Source organism: Microtus ochrogaster, unplaced genomic scaffold, assembly GCF_000317375.1.
Source record: "Microtus ochrogaster isolate Prairie Vole_2 unplaced genomic scaffold, MicOch1.0 UNK14, whole genome shotgun sequence".
In the NCBI taxonomy this organism is placed as follows: Eukaryota; Metazoa; Chordata; class Mammalia; order Rodentia; family Cricetidae; genus Microtus; species Microtus ochrogaster.
The window spans coordinates 2,300,088-2,302,567 of NW_004949112.1; the positions used below are offsets into that span (position 1 = coordinate 2,300,088).

Below are 2,480 nucleotides of genomic sequence, written 5' to 3' on the forward strand. Positions count from 1 at the left end.
TGGCCACCTTCTCCCTGCAGTGACAGTCAGCGGGGTCAGCCCTGCCCAAAGTGGCCACCTTCTCCCTGCAGTGACAGTCAGCGGGGTCAGCCCTGGGAAGGCCCAGGTGGGGCTAGGGCAGGTGGCCTCACCCTCCTCCCATGCCCTCCGCCTCAGTCCTCACTCCGGCTTCATCTTGTCCGTCAGCAGTAGGTTCTTGGCCCGAACGGCTTCGTCTTGGGCCAGCCGAAGGGTGAAGCTCAGGGCCTCTGCCCTGACTTGTTTGGCCAAGGCCTGGTGCTCCAGCTCCTGGGGAGAGGAGTGTAGGCGCGGCTGGGCTTGCTGGACTGGGCTGGGGGTGGAGGGGGAGCTGGGTCGCGGAGGGTAAGGGGTAGGGTCCCATGGAGCCCACACACCACCCAAAGTAACCCATCAGGCCTTGAGCTTGGGGATAACCCTGGTATCCCATAATTCGTCTGTCTCCCCAGCTGCATCTCACAGGAAGCCCGTGAGTGTCCTGGATGTTCTCGATGCACTGGCCTGTGTCTCAGCAAGCTGAGTCACCACTCAAGCACTGTGCCCCTAATGCCTAGGAACTGCCCCATACTGTGTGTATCCCAGATGGCATGGTGCCCTTCCACATCCCATAATTCTTAAGTTCCTCTGTCACAAGAATGGTCCCTAGCATTACAGTGCTCTGTATCCCACAGTTCACCACGCCCTGTGACTGTCTGTGGATTAGGGCTGCAGCTCTCGTTACAATTCGTATCCCGTCATCCCTTAGGCCGGCATCCCATCGTGCACTGACCTCTGTATCTACGATGCTCCAGGCCATGGCCTCATGCATCCCTACAACTACTCTCTCTAATGTATATCCCACAGGCCAATACGCGCTCGCTCTCTATGTCCCACAACGCACCAGACCTCAAGCTCTAGCAGCTAGAAAGCTGTGACTTGTGGAAGTGGGTCCCTCTGTGTCCAGGGACCTCCCCGAAGGGCCACAGAAAATCAGGCCCATGATTCAGAGCTACAGAGAGGAATCTGCTCCCCGTGCTCTCCCAGCCCAGTGCATTAGTATGCTTTGGGCAGAACCTGTCACCATAGGTGGCAGAATGACTGGGTGTCTGTTCCTGCCGGAGGCCAGCAGGGCTCCTGAGCAGGGCTGCCCACACCCTGCTAAACACAAAAGTAACTTGTGTCATGGCAACCCATGGTTTCTGGTACCAGAATCTTCTTGTGTAGCCTCTGGCAGCTGGGGCAAGCAGGAGCCAGGCCTTTTTGCTTCACCTCATCCACAAGCGGGGCCAACGCACGTTCCAGAAGCTGCCTCAGGGACTCTGTGGACAACTGCTGCCCCTGGCTGTGAAAGGGGAGTCAGTGATGGGTGATGCCCTGGTTATGCTGCATCAGCTCTTTCCTTTTTCTTTCGTGTTTGTTGAGACAAGGTCTTTTTTACATAGCTCTGGCTATCCTGGAACTCACTATAGAGACCCATCTAGCCTCGAACTCACCGATCTGCCTGCCTCTACCTCCCGAGTGCTGGGATTAAAGACATGTGCTACCACTGCTTGGCTGGTGGTTCTCGCCTTTAAGCCCAGTACTTGGGAGGCAGAGGCAGGCGGATCTCTGCTTGAGGCCAGCCTGGTCACCAGAGAAACCCTGTCTCAAAAAAACAACAAAATATCATAAACCACCAAGTCTGGCCTTGTTTCTTTAGGCACCTTGCGTAACCTGCCAGACGTCGGCAGTGCACAGTTACGCGTGACTGGAAACCCACTTCCTGCTCTCCACAGCACATGGAGGTCTCAGTGTGTGCATGAATGGGGTCAAAAGTCAATGAGTGTCTTCCTCAATCAATCTCCACCTTTATTTTATTATTTTAATCTATGCATGTGTAGGTATGCGTATGTGCTGGGAGAGGCCAGTGGAACCGGATTCCTCCAGATAGAGTTACAGGTGATTTTGAGTGTTCTTCTGTGGGTCCTCTGAAAGAGCAATGTGGGCTCTTAATCTTCTAAGTCATCTCTCCAGCCCCTTACTTTGTGTGCCTGCATGCCCCATGTGTACAGACAGGGGCCAGAAGAGGGTGCTGCATCTCCTGGAACTGGAGATGCTGGGAGCCACCACGTGGGAGCTGGGAAAGTCACCTGGGTCCTCTGGAAGAGCAGTCAGTGCTCTTAACCCCTGGGCCATCTCTCCAGCCCCTCCAGAGTATGTGGGCATGCGGGTGTGGAGGGCAGAGGACAGCCAGCGTGGGTGGGTGTGGAGGACGGAGGACAGCCAGCGTGGGTGGGCATGCGGGTGTGGAGGGCGGAGGACAGTCAGCGTGGGTGGGCGGGCAGGACGGAGGACAGTCAGCGTGGGTGGGCGGGCAGGACGGAGGACAGCCAGCGTGGGTGGGCGAGCAGGACGGAGGACAGCCAGCGTGGGTGGGCGGGCAGGACAGACGACAGCCAGCGTGGGTGGGCGGGCATGCGGGTGTGGAGGACGGAGGACAGCCA

The 2,480-nt window shown here is 57.3% G+C and overlaps 1 protein-coding gene across 1 annotated transcript in view; it reads right to left on the reverse strand.

Annotated features, from left to right (window-relative positions):
• Positions 1 to 35: 35 nt before the first annotated feature.
• Tsks (testis specific serine kinase substrate) overlaps positions 36 to 2,480 on the reverse strand; it is a 36,411-nt gene continuing 33,966 nt past the window's right edge. Inside the window, exons 9-10 of the mRNA XM_026789140.1 lie at positions 1,204 to 1,339; positions 36 to 288 (exon numbers count right to left, since the gene is read on the reverse strand). Of these exons, the coding sequence (XP_026644941.1) occupies positions 160 to 288; positions 1,204 to 1,339 (265 nt within the window). The 3' untranslated portion in view covers positions 36 to 159. The remainder of the gene's footprint in view (positions 289 to 1,203; positions 1,340 to 2,480) is intronic.